General features: G+C 40.5%; 1 protein-coding gene across 1 annotated transcript in view; it reads right to left on the reverse strand.

Annotated features, from left to right (window-relative positions):
- Positions 1–19,074: 19,074 nt before the first annotated feature.
- The window catches only part of BBS12 (Bardet-Biedl syndrome 12), a 53,476-nt gene continuing 50,525 nt past the window's right edge, over positions 19,075–22,025 (reverse strand). Inside the window, exon 4 of the mRNA XM_032633328.1 lies at positions 19,075–20,900. Within this exon, the coding sequence (XP_032489219.1) occupies positions 20,727–20,900 (174 nt within the window). The 3' untranslated portion in view covers positions 19,075–20,726. The remainder of the gene's footprint in view (positions 20,901–22,025) is intronic.

Consider the following 22,025-nt stretch of genomic DNA (forward strand, 5'->3'; position numbering starts at 1 on the left):
GTTTTGCTGCGTGGCAGGCAAGCGGACCCAAGTTTGGTTTGGTAACAATAGTTATTTTTTTATTTAAGGGTTAAATGAGATACTACATACAAAGCACTTTGTGCCTGGTACATAGTATTTGCTTAATTAACTTTTCCTCAGTTATAAAATGGGAATCCATCTCACAGGGTTTTTGTGATAATTAAATGAGTTATTATAGGTAAAGTGCATATAATAAGTTCTCAGTAAATGTTAATGTGATTATCAACTATAAACCAATTCAGAGATGATTGATAATAAATTATCAATTAAAAGACCAAAGAGTGAAAAACAAACTCTGTCAGTTATTTATAAACAGACAAAAATACTTTTAAAAAGTTTTCAAATGCTTCTTTGACCCAAATATCTGAAACCAAGAGGAATTATGTGCCCAAACCTTAGTTTACTCTGGTAAGTTTCTGGAATACAATGGATAGTTGTACGTTTTATTTAGATTACTGGGCCCATTTTCAATCATGCCACTGTTGAAGAGGGAAAATTTTCCTCTATCCTCTGGGTTCTTTTGGCTGGTATAATAATTAGATTGACCCAAGACAGACTAATAGGAGAAAATCAAATTAAATTTTGTGTGTTCAGAGTTCTTATAGATATGGAACCTAAAGAAATGACCAGAGCAGGCAATTTTATACTTTTTAGACAAAGAAACTACACATTTGTGAAGAACTGACAAGACACAGAACTTTGGGCTTGGGGTAGTAAAGTAACAAGTGTTGTTTATACAGCCTTCTGAGCACTGACTTCTCTCTCTCTGGTGATAAGAATGTCTCCCTACCTCCTGGTGCAGGGAGGGTACCTTTCACACGGGGGATTTATTTCCTGCTTTCAGGGAGACAGAGGAGGGTCAGAGTGTCCATCTTGTATTGGCTGTTTCTTAAGTAATTCAAAATAATCAATATGCCACTTTGGCACATTTGGGGGCAGCCTGCCCTAACACCATTAATTCCAGTTTTAAAACCAGAACAATATTCCCTCTTCATCTGTGTTTCCTACAGTGAAGAAAACTAACAGTTTCCTTTTACTCGTGCCATATGACTCTTTTTATCTAGCTCTCAGACATATTTTGGACTAAATTCTTATGTCTTTTAAATTCTTCTCTAGTAGTAGACATTTGGGATGTTTGTTTGTGTATCTGGACCGAGGCCAAATATTCATCGCTGCCTATTTTAAGTATCTTGAACAAATTTAAAGTGGTTTCTCTTCCTATTCTTTTCCATCTTATTCTCCTCTCCAGGGTCCAGATCCTGCAAGTCTGGACATGCCCTTTGAGGTGCAGCCCCAGGCGAGGTGAAGTGATCTAGGGATTTCCCTACCAAGCCTGAAACTGAAACCTCTAAAAACTCATCTTGATTTCTTTCCACATTCCTTTTCATTTGCCTTTCTGGCACAGTCCTCCTTTTTGGAAAACTTCTTATCCCTCCAGAGCCTCTAAGCCTGCTGCACGTTTCCGTGCCTCTGGTCTTGCGGTCCCATCTCGGCTGGTTGTGCCCTCTCTTCTGAAACCCTCCTTGTTTCAAAGGCTCTATTATTTAGTCGGAGGCATCGTTGCCTCAGGGAGGATCAGCATTATTAAGGCAGGAATGTAAAAACAAAGAAAAAACTATTGCTCAGCTTTTGTGTTTCAAGAACAGACTTTTGAAACCCAGAGCTGAGACAATAGTTGTGAAAGAAAAAAAATATATATATCAGGGCTTTTTGAGGGAGAAAAGGTTTTTTCAGTTACAAAAGGTTAGTTTTCAGTACCAATTAAAAAAATCCCCTAATGAAGTTTAACAGAAAAAAATTACCTTGTAAATAAAGTAGTTGAAGAACCTACCAGGCCAGAGAGTAGAAAAGTGTTGCCCCAGAAGAAGGGTGGAAAGTGGCTCGGAGCACATGGATGGCATGTGGGTCAGAGAAGGCATATGTCCCACTTCATTAGGGGTTGAAACCTTGGAAGGTAGCTGAAGAGACTACTGACAAGTTTTCAAAATGCCAAGATGGGGAGCCTCCTTTCCTAAGATGGAGCTCTGGGATGGCCGGAAGCCTCATAAGACCCACACAGAGCCTGGTGCAGGCTTACTCACCTCGTTCACCCGGGAAGGTGCAGCGTGCAGTCAGTGCTTCTAGGCCCTGGGAGGGATGACAGGGTTTTGTGTGTGTGTGTGTGTGTGTGTGTGTGTGTGTGTGTGTGAGAGAGAGAGAGAGAGAGAGAGAGAGGGAGGGAGAGAGAGGGAAGGAGAGAGGGAGGGAGAGACAGAGACAGAGAGAGACAGACAAAGACAGACAGAGAGACAGACAGAGAGACAGAGAGAGACAGAGACAGACAGAGAAAGAGAGAGAGAGAGAGAGAGAGAGAGAGAGAGAGAGAGAGAGGAGAGACTGCAGGGCTCTCAGGGCTGGGACTCAGAGGGGCTACTACAGCACTGACTACACCTGGGGATCAGATGAGTTATCAGATCTCAGTTGATGACGGCCAGCTAAAGACCACATGGGATGGCATATCTGTGCGCCACCAGTGTCAGTAAGTGCTGATAAATGGAGACCTCTGGATGACAGAGTGGTAGGAGAACAAGTATCCAGGACACTGGCCGATGCCTAGACACCTTGGAAGCCCCCTCTACTAGACACTGTTGGTCTCACCCCTCCCCCCTTTATTTGACCAGCACACCACCCTCAGCTGTTGTGAGTGTTGGCTGATAGTAGCTTGTGGATCCACCCTTCTCCAGAGAATTGCCCTCCCCAGGAAACTGCCCAAAACTACTTGGGAGGTTTACTGCACACCCCCTGCCTCCACCCACCCAACCAGGGAACCAGTGACTGACTGACACGGGATACAAAAACCTATCCCCCTTGTCTCAGCACCCTTCGCTTCTGAAAGGGTTCCGGCATTCACGCTCCAGTCATGTCTCAGTCCTTTGGTTCCGTGGGGAGGAACTTTAGTTCCAGGTGTTATTTTAGGTCAAAATTTTCTCCTCTGGGCATGCTTTGGCCACATGACTTGTGGGTTTTGTTCTGCTGTCTCTGAAAACAACTCAGTACCTTTTTAGAAACAGGATAGGGCTAGTTTGGGCTGGTTCAACAGTTATAAGGAGCATCGACTTTGTGGTGCCGCTCACACTCCGGGGCTCCCCAGCAAGCTGAGGCTAGATTTCAGGAGAAATCTCATTGTGTTTAGCTTTTTTGTTTGTTTACTTTTTTTTTTTTTTTGCTGTACGTGGGCCTCTCACTGTTGTGGCCTCTCCTGTTGCGGAGCACAGGCTCCAGACGCGCAGGCTCAGCCACTTTGAGGCATGTGGGATCTTCCCGGACCGGGGCACGAACCCGTGTCCCCTGCATCGGCAGGCAGACTCTCAACCACTGTGCCACCAGGGAAGCCCTGTTTGTTTACTTTTTAAGCTTTCCTTTCAGGCTCCTCTTCCGCTACTCTGTCAGCCGCCACTTTGTATTTTTCCCAGATTGACCACTTGTAACAAATCTCTGTCTCTGGCTTTACATCTTCTGAGAATCTGGACACCAGATGATTGTTAAGATGCAAAACAAGGGCTGGCAACACTTGGCATGAGAGCTACTCTTCCCCAACCAATCATGACCCACCAATCACTAAAAGCCTGGACGTGGTCTTAGAATCCTTCACAAAAGACGTTCCCAGAAGTGCCTACCAATTGATAGAATTGGCATGGGAGCTGAAACCTATCTGTCATGGGATGGTGGTAGAAGTCAGGCCCTGCAAAAAATAAATGGCACCTCAAACTTGGTGATGTGAAGAGAGTTTATGAGAACAAATCTCTGACCTCATCTCCCTCCTCTATTTCAGTGTCCTTCCAGTGTTTCCTATTGGCCGACCCCAACTGGAATACAGAAGGCAAGATAGATCTCTTTGGTGCAGTCCATACAGATCCCTCTCCCAGGGCACAGAGCAGGATGGAGATGGCTGGAGAAGGGACACAGGCACCAGAAAACCTCTGACTCAGTGGGGAAATGATCTTTCTAGGGTACTGGAGAACCAGAGGCAGAGCTATTATTTGGGGATACCTGGCACTGACTATACACTGATGTGTCCTGCTGATGCTGAGAATGGTTCAAGGACCAGGAAACCTGGTATCTGTAAGCCTTCCGTTAAACGGAATGACCTATGGTGTTAGTGTAAGTTCTAGAATGGTGATTGGACACTTAGCATAAAAGGACAGGATTTTAGACAGAATTATGTTTCCAGGTAGAAAACCCCACCCTGTCTGGACAGTGTCAGTTTTATTTTCTTGCCCCTATCCCACCTCTGCTCCCAGGGACCCTGGGTCAAGGAAAGCCATGCTGAAATATGTTACATCTGTTCCTGCTCTGTGGCTTCCTGATGTCCTATGAGATTTTGTATCCTTAGCTAATTAAATGGGAATTTGATTTAACCTTTTATCATGAGTATATGTGGGTGTGGTTTTCTACTATCAGACTAGAGTCCAGGAGAAACATTTCTCCATCTCTGACCTAGAGGAGAGTAAGACTGATTCAGTTTTGCAGAAGAATCAGAGTTTTCTTTTAGGTGAAACCCAAGAACTTGATTGAAAAAGTATAATGACATTGATTTAGGCTGTTGAGACCATTTTTGCCTCGTGGTTCTTGATTGTATTCTGGATAGGAAAGGTTGCCGGATTGCCAGGTTCTGGGTAGGTGAGGTGCTACGAGGCCTTCCTTCCTTCAGGGCTGCCCACGTGTGAGTCCTCCTTTTCTAACGGCTCTGCCCCCTGGACCTACAGCAGACTCAGGGCTCCCATATCGTAAAACGCTGTTTTCCATACGACTTCTCTTCTTTCCTTCATCACTGAACCTCGTCAAAGACTCATTACACCTGCGACCCACTTCATGACCCACTGCCCCTCTCCACTCCTTAAACCATGATTAGTTTAAACATTCCCTCCCACGCTTTGCTGCCAAATGGACGCCAGTGACTGTTGTCTAATTAGATTGTTCTGGGTCTTCCTTCTCTGTCTCTAGATGATACTGTCATTACTTCATCTTGCAGTGTTCTTGTCTTTGGACCCTCCTCTCTCACCCTTTTCGTCTTTTCCTGGTGGCTTCTTCTCTGCTTCCATTATTACTGACTTTTCCTTTTTCTGTCCTCCAAACGTAGAAGTATTTCCCAAGTTCCTTCCCCGGCTCCTCCACCAAGAACTCCTACTCTCTCTTTCATTTTTAGAACCTTCTCTATACTTTTTTCCTCAGCAAACATCCACTCCCTTTTCTTTAATTACCCCTGCTTTGAGCGTGACTCCTAGATTTATAAAATTAGTCTCTACCTGGGTACACAGCCATCTCATTCCCACCTGCCTGGTGGCTATATCTACATACGTGAGCGGCCAGCACAAACCAAACTAGTCAGAGTCAAACTCATTATGTTCTCTTGCAAATGATCACTTCCTGATGATTTATCTTTCAGCACGCTAGCTTGATACTTTGGATTTGTCTTTGTTCAGTGGCTTTCTAGAGGCTTTTCTGTCTGCCAGCCCTGCTTCTTCAAGAACTGTCCCATCCTAGCTACATGGCCACAGTCTTACAGGGTTCAACCTTCTCTGGCCTCAGATGATTGGCTAAAGGGTGGATCCACAGTATGCCTGTGGAGAGCAGCAGTACACGGTGGTTGATGGCTTGACCCTGAAGTAAACGGCAGGATTTTAATCAGTAGGTTACTATCCTCTAGATAGGTGGCATGGGTTTCTCTGATGATAAAGTACCTACTTCATTGGACTGTGAATGAGTATCAAGTGAGATAATACATGTAAATTACCATGGAAAGCAGTTATTTCCTGGGATGTTTGGATTTGAGAAGAAAGCAATGTCTGTTTGTTATTTCCTCTCAGTGGTAGAACTTGGAAGACATAAACCTCAGGAGGTATTAGTGACCACGTCTGCCACGTGGAAAAAGCTCCTTTGTAAGATGGAAAGTTGGTTGACAACAGCTTGCAGGAAGGATGGTAGGTGAGAGATAGGATGGCATTTGGGTCCCTGCTTCTAGTTGGCTCTAAGTGCTCCCAGGGCTGGGTTTCAGCCCCCCTTTGGATTTTGTGAACTCTTTTTGCCTAAGCTAATTCAATTTAACCTTCTGTTATCTGGCTGTAACCAAGAGTAACACCTTTAGCTCCCAAGTTCTTCTGATTACCAGGTCCTAAAGATTCTGAACTATCTGTGGCTTGGTGTCCTCTTGTCCATTTCCACTGCTTCCTTCGTTTTTCTGGGCAGTGCCTATACCTGCTAATCGATCTCTGTACCTACAGTCTAACCTACAGTCTCATTGAAAAATAATGTTTTCTCAACTGCTACTTGAGCGTGCCACGCTCTTTCTCCAGAACCACCTAGGAATCTTCACTGTCTTCTGAGTAAAGGATAATTTCCTACTGGTGGTTTTACTTACCTTCTCAAGCTTCTCTCCACCCTCCCTGCCCTGCCAGCTACTCGCCACTTTTTACACTGCAGCTAAATAGAATGACTTGCTCATAATCACTCTAGACTGGGCTCTCCTCTGTGTCATAGCTCACGCTGCTGGTTTCCATCAGTCCCCTCAGCTTTTCTGCCATCATTTCTATAAAAGCCTCACCACCTGCATAGCCTACACTAAATTTCATTGTTTTTTCCAAAAGACTTGTCTTTTTCCATAAGACTTGTCCCCAAGCAAAATGACATCTCTTGAACGATTAGATGTCTCATTTATGGTGTTTGACTCTGTTTTCTACTATAACTGTTTGTGTGCATAATTTATTTCTTCCACTAAGTACCTAGAGGACCAGTAAGTACCTAGAGGACCAGTGTCTTACTTGCCACTACATAGCTACTACTGTGCTATGCTACTACATACAGGGCATTCAAAAAACATTTTTTTTTTTTTTTTTTGCCGGCCTCTCACTGCTGTGGCCTCTCCCGTTGCAGAGCACAGGCTCCGGACACGCAGGCTCAGCGGCCATGGCTCACGGGCCCAGCCGCTCCGCGGCATGTGGGATCTTCCCGGACCGGGGCACGAGCCCGTGTCCCCTGCATCGGCAGGCGGACTCTCAACCACTGCGCCACCAGCGAAGCCCCAGAAAACATGTTTTTGAAGATAATTGAATCAAGAAATAATGTTCTCTGTTAGATTGGGACCAAAGAAGTTGAATGTATGTATTTGTGAATGTGTGTCCATGCGTGTGTGCATTGGGAGAGAGAAACAAAGAAACAGAGAGAGAGAGAGACATATTTGAAGAACAGAATTAACTTGCACACCACAGATGAATTCAAGATGCATACAATTTGGCCAGTGACACCAATTCTGCCTTGTACTGCTATTTCTGTTTGTCACTATGGCAAAACTGATTTAATATTTTTTTACCTTAGTTCATATTCTGTATAATTCTTCTCTAAGTTTCTATGTGTTCTATTTTTATTAAGTATTATAATTTTATAATTCAATGTCCAACTTTAAAAGATAATCTAAAGCTTTTTTTTTGCCTTATTATATATGGTTCTTAACGTAAGTATAGGAAAGGCAAATTGTGCTTTTAGTCAAAATCAGTAAAGTTTATTTTATTTATTTATTTATTTTTGTTGGAGTATAGTTGCTTTACAATGTTGAGTTAGTTTCTACTGTACAGCAAAGTGAAGCAGCTATACATATAGCCACTCTCCTTTTAGACTTCCTTCCCAGTTAGGTCACCGTGGAGCATTGGGTAGAGTTCCCTGTGCTATACAGTAGAAAATCAATAAAGTTTCAAACTGTGTTTCCTATTAGCTTAGCTGATTGCATACTCAGTTTAATAGTCATCTAGCAAGTGATGACTAGATATGCAGGAGTTTTATGTAACATATTCAATACTTACTTTTTCAAAGAATCTTTCCATTTCTCCTCTGTAACATATTTCAGGATAAACTGATCCTTTAAATGAGAATTAAAAATTAAGAAAGCATTGGTATTCTGGAAAAATTTTAATATTATTAAAAATAATTGCCCCCAAAATAAAGTCTTTTGCTTAAAATACATAGATGGTATGTATTTTTCCTTTTTATTCAAATATTAACAGTTATTTTTCAAGAGGAAAAACTTCTGCATAACAAAAATATCGAGCAGGTCATCACGGTTTACTAATAGAAATTGTGATTATCGAAATCTACATCTATGGGAAATGTGTGCACATTCCGTTTTATTGAGGTGTGCCATTTGTAAGTCTTTATCTCATTTCCTGCTTAAGTGCCTTCCTGTTTAATGTCTACCCAAGGCAGGCAGTCAAGTAAAAAGCCGGAAACCAGAAAGTAAGTGGAATCATATAGAAGATGAGCTTTATGATTACCCCAATTCCAATCTTAAGAATACTCATTCCAGATGGATTAGGAACAGCAAGCTATAATGAAAAACTAGTTCAAAAGAATCTGAGCCATTGTATAATGTCTACACTTGGCCTTGAAGGGGAGCAAAACTTTCCCCCTACTCTCTTGTGATCTCCAGCTAGGCCAGGGAATTAAGCTGACATAAAACAAATTAACAGGAGAAAAGTATACAAATTTTATTTTTACATGTACATGGGAGCCTTCACGGGAAAATGAAGACCCAAAGAAGAGGCCAGGCCTAAGTGTTTATATACTAGATTGAACAAAGAAAGTTGTGGAAAAGTAACTAACATATATGGGGAGAGCAAAGGAAGATCAGAGTTATTTTAACAAGGTCTGTTTGTACAGAGTGCTCTTGGCCTCCACTCCCTGTCTCTGGTGGTAAGAATGTTCCTTTCCTCCTGGTACCAGGAGGGCATCTTTCAAAAGGGAGTTTTATCTTCTGCTTTGGGGAAGAAAAGGGGAGTGAGGGGCTTCCCTGGTGGTGCAGTGGTTAAGAATCCACCTGCCAATGCAGGGGATACAGGTTTGAGCCCTGGTCCGGGAAGATCCCACAAGCTGCGGAGCAACTAAGCCCGTGTGCCGCAACTACTGAGCCTGCATTCTAGAGCCCGCGAGCCACAACTGCTGAGCCCACGAGCCACAGCTGCTGAGCCCGTGCGTCACAACAACTGAAGCCTGCACGCCTAGAGCCCACGCTCCGCAACAAGAGAAGCCACCGCAATGAGAAGCCCTTGCACGACAACGAAGAGTAGCCCCCGCTCGCTGCAACTAGAGAAAGCCTGCACACAGCAATGAAGACCCAACACAGCCAAAAATAAATTTTAAAAAAAGGGGGTGGGGGGAAGGTGAGAGCATCCTTCTTGTACCTGCTGTTTTTCAAGCACCTGCAGCTAGAAATAATCCTTATGCCCAATGGCATACTTCGGGGAGGCATATTCTGCCAGTATTCAGCCTTTGTGTGGATTCTGATGGGGTTTTAAAGGTGAAGAGAGCAAAATGACCCAGCTTTAGGAAAAAAGGGCCTGTATAGGAAGGGAGATTGGGAAGAATGTAGAACATTCTTTAATTGGCGTTGGCTCTTCCATGTGGGTCTCCAGATGAGCAAAGTCTGAGGGAAGATAAACTAAAGACCAGTAACTAACAGTGAAATAGGGCTGGTTCATGCACACGTCTCTGTTCTGGTGAGTACTGACCTGAGAGCCCCGCGTAATTATTCATTCTAGAGAATGAACTGTAGCCAAACTCCAAATCCTTTTTTTTTCTTTGTAATGGGTTATGTTTTTTAAAGAATGGGTTTACTTCTTTCCTTCTTATTTTTACTTGGGGAAATAATAAAACATTAAGTAATGATACCATAGCAAACACTAAAGCAATCGTCAGGGGAAGCAGCCAAGGAGTAAGCCAGATCTCCCACCTGATATAAAACATTACTTGATAAACCAGAAAAAAAAAGCATGCAGATTACTGGAAGTGGACAGCATTTCAGGTTTCGGCTTTTCCTTCTTGCATGTTTAATACACAAAATGTGTGCTTGCTACAGTACTTGCTACAGTACTGGTCTAAGCAGAAACCCTTAGGAACGGGACACAGGCCAAACACAGACCATATTCCCTGTGACTGTAGCCATCTGATAATTTGTTCTTGTTTTCTTTGCCTTCTTTTGCAAACACAGTCTGTTTCCCAGAGGTCTCTGTTTATAAATACTAAGAAAAGAAATAATTTATTATGACCATTGACTTCTTTCCTCTAAATGACTACTGTAACAACTTGAATTACCTTGAAGTGTAAGAGGAGCTTTCTGAGGGCTGCACACCAGGCTACGGAATTTTGCTTCCATGGCAGTTTTGATGACAATGACCACTACCAAAGCAGCTGGCTAATCACTGAAAATAGAGAAGAAAAACTACTTTTTAGAAAATAACTTCTTTTGATTGTGTTTTCTATTCTTTTTTAACATACCACCCTCAATCTAAAGTAAAAATTTGCAGTTTAGAGTATTTTTGTTAGTTTTCCTGAAAAGTAAATCCAAAACTGTTTCCCATTTTCAACCTAACTGAATAATATTATAATTCTAATATAGCAGTTTTGGTTATTCATAAAATAAAGATAGCATAAGAGAGAAAAATAAAAACAAAAGGAAAAAAAATGGACATATCACAAAGTGATTTTGGTAATGATGTTGCCTTATATTTGTATGATTCTTTGTATATTTTAACGTATGTTCATATACAGTGTCTTTCTGAGCTTTACAACAATCCTCTCTACTATAAAGAGTTTCAGACATGGAACCCAGAAGAAATAACTTGTTTACCCCTGTAATTGGGCAACAAGAAAAAAAATAGCCAGAAAATAGTATATCTAAAAAAATGTTCATTTGATGACAGCTTTTTTATCTTGGGAAAAGATATACCACAAAACTGAAGCTGGAATAGAGCAGGTTACTTAAGGGACTGGTAATGCAAGACTTTTGATTTGCTCCAAAAGAAGGAATCAGCATTCGTATATGCTCCAACAATAGCCTCACGTTGCTACTTCTTTTCCAACATTCAAAATTCCTTTCAAATTCCATGTTCCCTTAAACTATTTCTATTACAACTTCATCAAACTCAAGAATCTTCCGAGCTTGAACAGCACCCATTTCTCCTCTTTCTTTTTCTCTTTTCTTTCCTTTTTTATAAAAATTTGCCCTTTTTCTTCTTTAAATGCTTTAAGAAACTTCTTGCCACGTTTGTTATAGATGTGGGGGAAAAAAGAAAACGGTAGAGTTCTCCTTTTCTTTTTTTATTGATAATTGGTACTGTATACTGTCTTTGAATTTTCTGTGCATTGATAAACAGTCATAATCAGATTGGAAACTGTCATATAGTAATTCTTGGAAAGAGTACAAAAGATTAGTTTGTGCTTTTGAGAAAAAAAATCCCGAAAGCACCGAAATTCCAAGTATTGTTACTTCTATTAAGAATCAGAGGGGGACTTCCCTGGTGGCACAGTGGTTGAGAGTCTGCCTGCCAATGCAGGGGACACGGGTTCGAGCCCTGGTCCAGGAAGATCCCATGTGCTGTGGAGCAACTAAGCCCGTGAGCCACAACTATTGAGCCTGCGCTCTAGAGCCCACGTGCCACAACTACTGAAGCCCACGCGCCTAGAGCCCGTGTTCTGCAACAAGAGAAGCCACTGCAACGAGAAGCCCGTGCACTGCAACAAACAGTAGCCCCCGCTCGCTGCAACTAGAGAAAGCCCGTGCACAGCAATGAAGACCCAAAGCAGCCAAAAAAAAAAAAAAGAATCAGAGGGACTTTCCTGGTGGCACAGTGGTTAAGACTCCATGCCCCCAATGAAGGGGGCCTGGGTTCGATTCCTGGTCAGGGAACTAGATCCCACATGTCGCAACTAAGGAGCCCACTTGCCACAACAAAGGAGCCCGCCTGCCACGACAAAGACCCAGCGCAACCAAATAAATATTTTTTATAAAAAGAATCAGAAAATCCCTTTGCTCCACACATCAGAATTACTGTCCAAAAGGGGAGCAGTCAGCACTTGTTGGAGGTTATAAAAATGAAAATGATGACAGTTTATTCTGGTGATTTTCTTGCATATTTATTTTCAAAAACTGGCAGAAAAACAGAAGAGAATTGAAGTTACAAGGAAAGAGAAACTGACTGGTGTCATTGGACACTTTGATAGCAGAATATGCTGTCATTTAAAAAATTCAGCATCCCAGTATTATATTTTTGATGAAATCTTTTTAATGAAATATTGGGATTAACATGTATACACTACTATGTATAAAAAAGATAACTAATGAGAAGCTACTATATAGCAGAGGGAACTCTACTCAATGTTCTGTGGTGACCTAAATGGGAAGGAAATCCAAAAAAGAGGGGATATATGTATACGTACAGCTGATTCACTTTGCTGTACAGCAGAAACTAACACAACATTGTAAAGCAACTATATTCCAATAAAAATTAATTTAAAAAAAAGAAAGAAAGAAAAGAAAACAGAAGTACTAACACTGCCACTTCATTCCTAACAGTTACATCCGTCTATCATCAGATTTCTTCTCTGTGTACACGAGTGACTAGAATGTTTCCCTCTGAGTCAGACATTGGAGCAAGCTATCCAATGCATTTGTGTAGAAACTTCTAGTGCATCCATTGGATATATTCCATTCTCCACCATTAATCATTTAATGGGGCTCCTAAAGTATTTTGAAATCTATAAACAGGAAACCCTGTGTGTAATACTTTCTTCTGGTCTTTGTCTTCTTGTAATATTATACTTCAAAGGTAATTCCTAGTAGTCAGATGACTAAATAAACACAAGATTCTGGAATTAAAAGAATAAATTAAAAGGATGGATTACAGGATTAACTCATTAGGCTGAAATACTAAGGAAACTAGGCCAACTGGGACCTCATTTTCTGTCCCATGGCATTTCGTGATTTCTGATCTTTTGGCAACACATTGTTCCAACATGCCTGGGCATGTTTGGGAGACAGGATTTGCTTCAAGCCAAGCTCCCCAAGGACTCCTGATAATTCAATGGCGGGAGAGGGTGGGAATTGTCAGTAGAGCTGTAGACATACTTTAAGTTCAAGTTGGGATCCCCACTCCACACAGATACATAGAAGCTGTTATTATACCTACACTTATTACAGCTACTTCTCATCATATCTATTTTTCACGGTATGCCCACACATAGGAGTTATTATATCTAAATAAACCTGACAGAGACCAGGAACAAGTTGAATTTGTTAATTCTACAATAATCTTAACTGTTAAGGCGATCTAGGCTCTTGACAGACATCTAGATTCTTGAGAGGGAAAGATGCTCTTAAGATTTTTATAATTGCTTATTCTTAATAATTTTAAATGTTATATATAAGCCTTAGTGTCTTACTAAACATATCCTACTGCCATGAAAGAGAAAATGCCATCAGCACTAGAAGTCTTAAGATAAAGGGAACATAGCTATTCAAACAACACCATGGTGAAAAGCTTAAATTTCAAAGACTCAATTATCTGTGTCCCTCATCAATGTGATGAACATCTAGTGTGTGTGTGTGTGTGTGCGCGTGTGCACACGTGCACATGCATGCATGTGTGTATGTAATAGTACATACTATTATATACGTACTGATCTATAATATACATTGTATATAAATATAACATTTATATACAATGTATATTATAGATCAGTTCGTATCAGTTCTTACATAATAGTATATATTGTAGGAATTGTATTAAAATATAATAAAAGTTGCATTATAGTATAGAAATTATAAGCAGTGGAAAGGCTGTTTACAGCATTGCTTTCAACGTGGAACATCCCCAAAGTTTGGGGCTATTAGAAGTGTCGCAATTGCTATCATAAGGCTCACCTCCATAAATTTGCTACATTGCTTGATTTTCCCAAAATGCACAAACTGAAATCCTAAGCCTCAATGTGATAGTATAAGGACATGAGGCCTTTAGGAGGTGATTAGGTCATGGAGGTAAGGTAAAGCTCTCTTATAAAAGAGACCCCAGGTACATACCTTGCCCTTTCTGCCAGGTGAGGACACAGTGAGAACACATAGGCAGTCTATGGACCAGGAAGCAAGCTCTCACCAGACATTGAATCTGCCAGCACTTTGATCTTGGCCTTCCCAGCCTTCAGAACTGTGAGAAATAAATTTCTGTTAATAATAGAAATATATTCTTTTATAGCAGCCTCAACCAAGACATGTTGGTACTGTTTTTTTAAAATTTTTTTTATTCAAACGGAAAGTCACAAAAATTATAATCATTCTCATCAGTTCACTCAGTCCCATGTAATTATTTTTTCATCTTGATCTTTTCTTAGAATTTTTATGAATTCATCAGTTTTCCATTAGAGTTCTGAAAACGCTTATTCATTCAGGTCAGCAGTATAGTCAGTTACCAGAAACCTGTACTTGTCAGAGTCTTTTCCATGATGCAGGTGAAAATGAAAGGATGAAGATGAAACCCTTTCATAGGAACATTTTTGCAAAAGCATCAGAGTACACCCAGAACTGTCTGTAAATGACAAAAGACTTAAAAATGACCACGGTTAAAGATTTGATGAAAGTTCATAATAATGCAATTGACAAGGAAATTTAGTTATTTCTGAGATATACATTTTAAAGTAATAACTAGAATTATGACTTATAACATTATACCAGAACATATAAGATTTTTAGGAATTTCATGTAATGTCTGAAACATTTATATTAAAATATTTCCATACAAATAACCCAAAGAAAGTTTAGTATTAGTTTGTCTTTTATACAGCAGGTTCTTATTAGTCATCAATTTTATACACATCAGTGTATACATGTCAATCCCAATCGCCCAATTCAGCACACCACCATCCCCACCCCCCACCCCCGCAGCTTTCCCCTCTTGGTGTCCATACGTTTGTTCTCTACATCTGTGTCTCAACTTCTGCCCTGCAAACCGGCTCATCTCTACCATTTTTCTAGGTTCCACATACATGCGTTAATATACGATATTTGTTTTTCTCTTTCTGACTTACTTCACTCTGTATGACAGTCTCTAGATCCATCCACATCTCAACAAATGACTCAATTTCGTTCCTTTTTGTGGCTGAGTAATATTCTATTGTATATATGTACCACATCTTCTTTATCGATTCATCTGTCGTTGGATACTTAGGTTGCTTCCATGTCCTGGCTATTGTAAATAGTGCTACAATGAACATTGGGGTGCATGGGGTAATTCTATTTTTAGATTTTTAAGGAATCTCCATACTGTTCTCCATAGTGGCTGTATCAACTTACATTCCCACCAACAGTGCAAGAGGGTTCCCTTTTCTCCACACCCTCTCCAGCATTTGTTGTTTGTAGATTTTCTGATGATGCCCATTCTAACTGGTGTGAGGTGATACCTCATTGTAGTTTTGATTTGCATTTCTCTAATAATTAGTGATGTTGAGCAGCTTTTCATGTACTTCTTGGCCATCTGTATGTCTTCTTTGGAGAAATGTCTATTTAGGTCTTCTGCCCATTTTTGGATTGGGTTGTTTGTTTCTTTAATATGGAGCTGCATGAGCTGTTTATATATTTTGGAGATTAATCCTTTGTCCATTGATTCATTTGAAAATATTTTCTCCCATTCTGAGGGTTGTCTTTTTGTCTTGTTTATGGTTTTCTTTGCTGTGCAAAAGCTTTGAAGTTTCATTAGGTCCCATTTGCTTATTTTTTTTTTTTTTTTTTTTTTTTTTTTGCGGTACGCGGGCCTCTCACTGTTGTGGCTTCTCCCATTGCGGAGCACAGGCTCTGGACGCGCAGGGTCAACGGCCATGGCTCACGGGCCCAGCCGCTCTGCGACATGTGGGATCTTCCCGGACCGGGGCACGAACCCGTGTCCTCTGCATCAGCAGGCAGACTCTCAACCACTGCGCCACCAGGGAAGCCCTTATTTTTGTTTTTATTTCCATTACTCTAGGAGGTGGATCAAAAAAGATCTTGCTGGGATTTATGTCAAAGAGTGTCCTTCCTATGTTTTCCTCTAAGAGTTTTATAGTGTCCAGTCTTACATTTAGGTCTCGAATCCATTTTGAGTTTATTTTTGTGTACAGTGTTAGGGAGTGTCCTAATTTCATTCTTCTACCCGTAGCTGTCCAGCTTTCCCAGCACCATTTATTGAAGAGGCTGTCTTTTCTGCATTGTATATCTTTGCCCGCTTTGTCACAGATTAGTTGACCACAGGTGTGTGGGTTTATCTCTGGGCTTTCTATCTTGTTCCATTGATCTATGTTTCTGTTTTCGTGCCAGTACCATATTGTCTTGATTATTGTAGCTTTGTAGTACAGTCTGAAGTCAGGGAGTCTGATTCCTCTTGCTCCGTTTTTTTCCCTCAAGACTGCTTTGGCTATTCGGGGTCTTTTGTGTCTCCATACAAATTTTAAGATTATTTGTTCTAGTTCCGTAAAAAATGCCATTGGTAATTTGATAGGGATTGCATTGAATCTGTAGATTGCTTTGGGTAGTATAGCCATTTTCACAATATTGATTCTTCCAATCCAAGAACATGGTATATCTCTCCATCTGTTGGTATCATCTTTAATTTCTTTAATCAGTGTCATAGTTTTCTGCATACAGGTCTTTTGTCTCCCTAGGTAGGTTTATTCCTAGGTATTTTATTCTTTTTGTTGCAATGGTAAATGGGAGTGTTTCCTTAATTTCTCTTTCAGATTTTTCCTCATTAGTGTATAGGAATGCAAGAGATTTCTGTGCATTAATTTTGTATCCTGCAACTTTACCAAATTCATTGATTAGCTCTGGTAGTTTTCTGGTGGCATTTTTTTTTTTTTTTTTTTTTTTGCGTTACGCGGGCCTCTCACTGCTGTGGCCTCTCCCGTTGCAGAGTACAGGCTCCAGACACACAGGCTCAGCGGCCACAGCCCACGGGCCCAGCCGCTCCACGGCACACAGGATCCTTCCGGAACGGGGCACGATCCCGTGTCCCCTGCATTGGCAGGTGGACTCCCAACCACTGTGCCACCAGGGAAGCCCCTCTGGTGGCATTTTTAGGATTCTCTATGTATAGTATCATGTCATCTGCAAACAGTAACATTTTACTTCTTTTCCAATTTGTATTCTTCTTATTTCTTTTTCTTCTCTGATTGCTGTGGCTAGGACTTCCAAAACTATGTTGAATAATAGTGGCGAGAGTGGACATCCTTGTCTCATTCTTGATCTTAGAGGAAATGCTTTCAGTTTTTCACCATTGAGAATGATGTTTGCTGTGGGTTTGTTGTATATGGCCTTTATTATGTTGAGGTACGTTCCTTCTATGCCCACTTTCTGGAGAGCTTTTATCATAAATGGGTGTTGAATTTTGTCAAAAGCTTTTTCTGCATCTATTGAGATGAACATATGGTTTTCATTCTTCAATTTGTTAATATGGCATATCACATTGATTGATTTGCATATATTGAAGAATCATTGCATCCCTGGGATAAATTCCACTTGATCATGGTGTATGATCCTTTTAATGTGTTGTTGGATTCTGTTTGCCAGTATTTTGTTGCAGATTTTTGCATCTATATTCATCAGTGATATTGGTCTGTAATTTTCTTTTTTTGTAGTATCTTTCTCTGGTTTTGGTATCAGGGTGATGGTGGGCTCATAGAATGAGTTTGGGAGTGCTCCTTCCTCTGCAATTTTTTGGGAGAGTTTGAGAAGGATGAGTGTTAGCTCTTCTCTAAAAGTTTGATAGAATTCACCTGTGAAGCCATCTGGACCTGGACTTTCATTTATTGGAAGATTTTTAATCACAGTTTCAATTTCATTACTTGTGATTGGTCTGTTCATATTTTCTATTTCCTCCTGGTTCAGTCTTGGAAGGTTATACCTTTCTAAGGATTTGTCCATTTTTTTCCACGTTGTCCATGTTATTGGCATGGTGTTGCTTGTAGTAGTCTCTTAGGATGCTTTTTATTTCTGCGGTGTCTGCTGTAACTTCTCCTTTTTCATTTCTAATTTTATTGATTTGAGTCCTCACCCTCTTTTTCTTGGTGGGTCTGGCTAATGGTTTATCAATTTTGTTTATCTTCTCAAAGAACCAGCTTTTAGTTTTATTGATCTTTGCTATTGTTTTCGTTTCTATTTCATTTATTTCTGCTCTGATCTTGATAATTTCTTTCCTTCTACTAACTCTGGGTTCTGTTTTTTCTTCTTTCTCTAGTTCCTTTAGGTGTAATGTTAGATTGTTCATTTGAGATATTTCTTGTTTCTTGAGGTAGGCTTGCATTGCTATAAACTTCCCTCTTAGAACTGCTTTTGCTGTGTCCCATAGGTTTTGGATCATTGTGTTTTCATTGTTATTTGTCTGTAGGTATTTTTTGATTTCTTCTTTGATTTCTTCAGTGATCTCTTGGTTATTTAGTAACGTATTGTTTAGCCTCCATGTGTTTGTGTTTTTTATGTTTTTTTCCCTGTAATTCGTTTCTAATCTCATAGTGTTGTGGTCAGAAAAGATGCTTGATATGATTTCAATTTTCTTAAATTTACTGAGGCTTGATTTGTGACCCAAGATGTGATCTATCCTGGAGAATGTTCCATGCACACTTGAGAAGAGTGTGTAATCTGCTGTTTTTGGATGGAATGTCCTATAAATATGAATTAAATCTATCTGGTCTATTGTGTCATTTAAAGCTTCTGTTTCCTTATTTATTTTCATTTTGGATGATCTGTCCATTGGTGTAAGTGAGGTGTTAAAATCTCCCACTATTTTTGTGTTACTGTCGATTTCCTCTTTTATAGCTGTCAACAGTTGCCTTATGTATTGAGGTGCTCCTAGGTTTGGTTCATATATATTTATAATTGTTATATCTTCTTCTTGGGTTGATCCCTTGATCACTATGTAGTGCCTTCCTTGTCTCTTGTAACATTCTTTATTTTAAAGTCTATTTTATCTGATCTATTTTATCTACTCCAGCTTTCTTTTGATTTCCACTTGCATGGAATATCTTTTTCCATCCCCTCACTTTCAGTCTGTATGTGTCCCTAGGTCTGAAGTGGGTCTCTTGTAGACAGCATATAGATGGGTCTTGTTTTTGTATCCATTCAGCAAGCCTGTGTCTTTTGGTTGGAGCATTTAATCCATTCATGTTTAAGGTAATTATCGATATGTAGGTTCCTATGACCATTTTCTTAATTGTTTTGGGTTTGTTTTTGTAGGTCCTTTTCTTCTCTTCTGTTTCCCACTTAGAGAAGTTCCTTTAGCATTTGTTGTAGAGCTGGTTTGGTGGTGCTGAATTCTCTTAGCTTTTGCTTGTCTGTAAAGCTTTTGATTTCTCCATTGAAACTGAATGAGATCCTTGCCAGGTAGAGTAATTTTGGTTGTAGGTTTTTCCGTTTCATCACTTTAAGCATATAATGCAACCCCTTCTGGCTTGTAGAGTTTCTGCTGAGAAATCAGCTGTTAACCTTATGGGAGTTCCCTTGTATGTTATTTGTCATTTTTTCCTTGCTGCTTTTAATAATTTTTCTTTGTCTTTAATTTTTGCCTATTTGATTACTATGTGTTTCTGTGTGTTTCTCCTTGGGTTTATCCTGTATGGGACTCGCTGTGCTTCCTGGTCTTGGGTGGCTATTTCCTTTCCCATGTTAGGGAGGTTTTCAACTATAATCTCTTCAAATATTTTCTCGGCTCCTCTCTCTCTCTCCTCCTTCTGGGACCCCTATAATGCGAATGTTGTTGCGTTTAATGTTGTCCCAGATGTCTCTCAGGCTGTCTTCACTTCTTTTCATTCTTTTTTCTTTATTCTGTTCTGCAGCAGTGAATTCCACCATTCTTTCTTCCAGGTCACTTATCCGTCCTTCTGCCTCAGTTACTCTGCTATTGATTCCTTCTAGTGTAGTTTTCATTTCAGTTATTGTATTGTTCATCTCTGTTTATTTGTTCTTTAATTCTTCTAGGTCTTTGTTAAACATTTCTTGCATCTTCTCTATCTTTGCCTCCATTCTTTTTCTGAGTTCCTTCATCATCTTCACTATCATTATTCTGAATTCTTTTTCTGGAAGCTTGCCTATCTCCACTTCATTTATTTGTTTTTGTGGGGTTTTCTCTTGTTCCTTCATCTGGTACATAGCCCTCTGCCTTTTCATCTTGTCTATCTTTCTGTGAATGTGGTTTTTATTCCACAGGCTGCAGTTCTTCTTGCTTCTGCTGTCTGCCCTCTGGTGGATGAGTCTATCTATGAGGCTTGTGTAAGTTTCCTGATGGGAGGGAGTGGTGGTGGGTAGAGCTGAGTGTTGCTCTGGTGGGCAGAGCTCAGTAAAACTTTAATCCACTTGACTATTGATGGGTGGGGCTGTTGGTTGTTTGGTCTGAGGCAACCAAACACTGGAGCCTACCTGGGCTCTTTGGTGGAGCTAATGACAGTCTCTGGGAGGGCTCACACCATGGAGTACTTCCCAGAACTTCTGCTGCCAGTGTCCTTGTCCCCACGGTGAGCCACAGCCACCCCCCGCTTCTGCAGGAGACCCTCCAACGGTAGCAGGTAGGTCTGGTTCAGTCTCCCCTGGGGTCACTCCTCCTCCCCCTGGCTCCCGATGTGCACACTACTTTGTGTGTGCCCTCCAAGAGTGGAGTCTCTGTTTCCCCCAGTCCTGTCGAAGTCTTGCAATCAATTCCCACTAGCCTTCAAAGTCTGATTCTCTAGGAATTCCTCCTCCCGTTGCTGGAACCCCAGGTTGGGAAGCCTGACATAGGGCTCAGAACCTTCACTCCAGTGGTTGGACTTCTGTGGTATGTGTTCTCCAGTTTGTGAGTCATCCACCCAGCAGTTATGGGATTTGATTTTGCTGTGATTGCGCCCCTCCTACGATCTCATTGTGGCTTCTCCTTTGTCTTTGGATGTGGGGTATCTTTTTTGGTGAATTCCAGCATCTTCCTGTCGATGACTGTCCAGCAGGTAGTTGTGATTCTGGTGTTCTCGCAAGAGGGAGTGAGAGCAAATCCTTCTACTCTGCCATGTTGGTTCCTCTCTCCAGTATTGTTTAACTGAAATGAGAAAGACATAAAACAGTAATCCTTACAGAGAGGACCATACTATGCAGGCTAGAGTTTTGAAGCTGACACGGTGATTAGAATAGCAGCAGCAAGGTCCAACTATATACATCTATGTAGGAGCCAGAACTCAGTGATTTAGGTGGACAACCGTAAGTTGGAGGGACAAGGAATCCTGGCATACTCTGTTTTAAGAGAGTGCCACATGGAGCAAAGTAGATATTATTTACCTGCAATCAGAGAACTTTACTGGCTAACAGATCAATAAGCATCAGGGAGAACCCTAAAAACTGGACTTGTAGGAAGTGTGTCATGAGTTCTGTAGATTTCTTCCAAAAACATGGTTTCTTACAAAACTTCTGATAATAAGAGTGAGTTAGGGAGAGTAGTCTCATGTTGCTTAGTGGTTTATACTCCCTCTTCAATTTATAGCTACTTTTTTTCTAAATTACAAAAGTAGTACTTTATTATAAAAATTTAAATGATATAAACATGTTAATATAGAAAAAAAATTCCCAACAGTTTCATTCTCCAGATATTAATTGACTGTTGCTTAATCTCTGAAACATTTTTCTTTACACAACAGGGAGGCACTATGACCTGGCAGTTGAGAAGGCAGGTTTGGGAATCAAACTGCTTGGGTGCAGATCTTAGCTCTGTCACTTACTGTGTGACTGTGGGGCAAGAAGCTGAACTCTCAGTGCCTTGGAATCCCATCTGTATGGTGGGGTAACTACTTACCTCCCAGAGTTGTTGGGAAGATTAACAGTAGTACTTATAGAGCACTTGGAACAGTGCCTGGTACATGGTAAGTGCTGTTTTTTTGTTGATGATGATACAATTACATATAAGTAGATATTTACACATACAAATATAAGGTAATTTATCTGTATATATAGCTTTATCTTTACAAAATTAGGGTCATAATACACGTACTTTAATGATACTGATTATTTATAGGTTGAACCTCTGTGATGTGTGTTCCATACCTCTTTGGACCGTTTCTCTGACATTTTTCTCAGCATTCTGCATGATTTTCTCAAGCTTGTCCTCCATATCACAGATTGACTGCACCTGATCAGTTTTGTTGCTTGTTGTTTCAGATGAATTCATTATTTC

This window comes from Phocoena sinus, chromosome 5, assembly GCF_008692025.1.
Source record: "Phocoena sinus isolate mPhoSin1 chromosome 5, mPhoSin1.pri, whole genome shotgun sequence".
Lineage (NCBI taxonomy): Eukaryota > Metazoa > Chordata > Mammalia > Artiodactyla > Phocoenidae > Phocoena > Phocoena sinus.